The sequence below is a fragment of the Elephantulus edwardii genome, unplaced genomic scaffold (genome assembly GCF_000299155.1).
Source record: "Elephantulus edwardii isolate Elephantulus edwardi_28Jun2011 unplaced genomic scaffold, EleEdw1.0 scaffold00174, whole genome shotgun sequence".
NCBI classification, from domain to species: Eukaryota; Metazoa; Chordata; class Mammalia; order Macroscelidea; family Macroscelididae; genus Elephantulus; species Elephantulus edwardii.
In genome coordinates, this window is record NW_006399924.1 from 5,340,511 (window position 1) to 5,342,047 (window position 1,537).

General features: G+C 37.7%; 1 protein-coding gene across 3 annotated transcripts in view; it reads left to right on the forward strand.

The window, feature by feature from the left end:
* ST7L (suppression of tumorigenicity 7 like) overlaps window positions 1-1,537 on the forward strand; it is a 225,030-nt gene that overhangs the window by 129,341 nt on the left and 94,152 nt on the right. For all 3 annotated transcript variants that reach the window (XM_006895714.1, XM_006895713.1, XM_006895715.1), the window contains exon 10: window positions 534-606. In XM_006895714.1, coding sequence (XP_006895776.1) covers window positions 534-606 — 73 coding nt within the window. The remainder of the gene's footprint in view (window positions 1-533; window positions 607-1,537) is intronic.

The window sequence follows — 1,537 nt, forward strand, 5'->3', positions numbered from 1 at the left end:
AATAATATTATTGTAAGCAAATTTTTTATAAACATTTGTTGTGTACTTTTCAACATTTTGAAGGCTGTCAGAGAGATTTAATTTCATTATTAGACTAAATCTGCCAGGAAAATACTATTCTCTAACTTAAGAAAAGTGAGTCTCAAATAAGCTGTTTCTACCTCCCAGACACATAACTAATAAATGTTGTTTTGTGTACTGTTGAGTAGAAATCAACCCATTGCTGACCTTCCAACGGGTTTTCAGAGAAATTTAATCACACGGGAGGAGATTGCCCACCTGTCTTCCGTGGAGCAGCTGGTGCATTTGAACCACATACCTTTACCCTGGCAGCCCAATTCCTTACCACTAAGGCACTACAGCTCCCTTAACTAGTAAATAGTAAAGTCAATATTTAAATTCAAAGCTTCTAACTATATATATGAGCAAATATTCTTCTATATCTGTTTAACGTATACTATTAATTTTATTGAAAACATTTTTTCACGCTATTTTATTGTGATCCTTACTTAAGGTGAAAATTATTATTACAGATATAAGCCTTCCAAAGTCAGCAGCTATCTGTTATACAGCAGCACTGTTGAAGACAAGGACTGTTTCAGATAAGTAAGTAGTTATGAAACAAAATAAGACCAAACCCATTGTCATCAAGTCAATTCAATGAAGAACAACTCTACAGGAGAGGGTACAATTGCCCCATAGAGTTTCTAAGGCTGTATCTTTATAGACCTAGACTGCTACTTTTTTTTTCTGTATAGCCACCAAGTGAGTAACTAACCACTGATCTAATCAGGGTTCTTTTTAAAAAGCCAAAAATCTCAAACTCACTTGTGAAGTCAGAATAGACTCTTAACTTACCCTCCAAAAGTTTTTGGAGGCTGTAAATTGCACAGGAGTAAGTTACTCACTTATCTTCCATGGAGGCACTGATGGATTTTAACCACATGAGAGGTGCTACATCTAGGTTAGTCTCTTCGGGCTGTACCCCCAGAGAGCCCTCAAAACCCCCAACCAATAACCCTCATTTGTTGTCAAGTCAGAACCAACTCATAGGTGATACTGATTTTCCAAGGTTGTAAGCATCATGAGAGATTGCCCATTTTTCAGAGCAGCTGGTGAATTTGGCACAACTCCCAATGGATAGGCTACCAGAGTTCCCTAGAAGTTCCTTAGAAAGTTGTGAAAACTACAATCATCTGCAGAGTGTACTAAGCTCAATATTAAATTTTTCCCTGCATTTATTAAACAATGTTCTCTAAGATGCACTGAAACAATTAGTCCAAAAGATTAATGAACCACTCGAACCTCAACTTCCATGACCCTGAGATTAGAAGTAGATGATGCCCAGCTACCACTGATGACCACCTTAAAATGAGTCACAGTAGAAGATCCTGGATAGGGTTGGAGAAAATGTGGACTAAAACTTAAAAACCAAGCTTTAGAAAGACAAGACTTACTCCAATAGTGATTGAGGGGATCCCTGAGAATAAGTCCCTTGTTGTTGTTGTTGTTATGTGCCGTCGAGTCGCCTGCGACT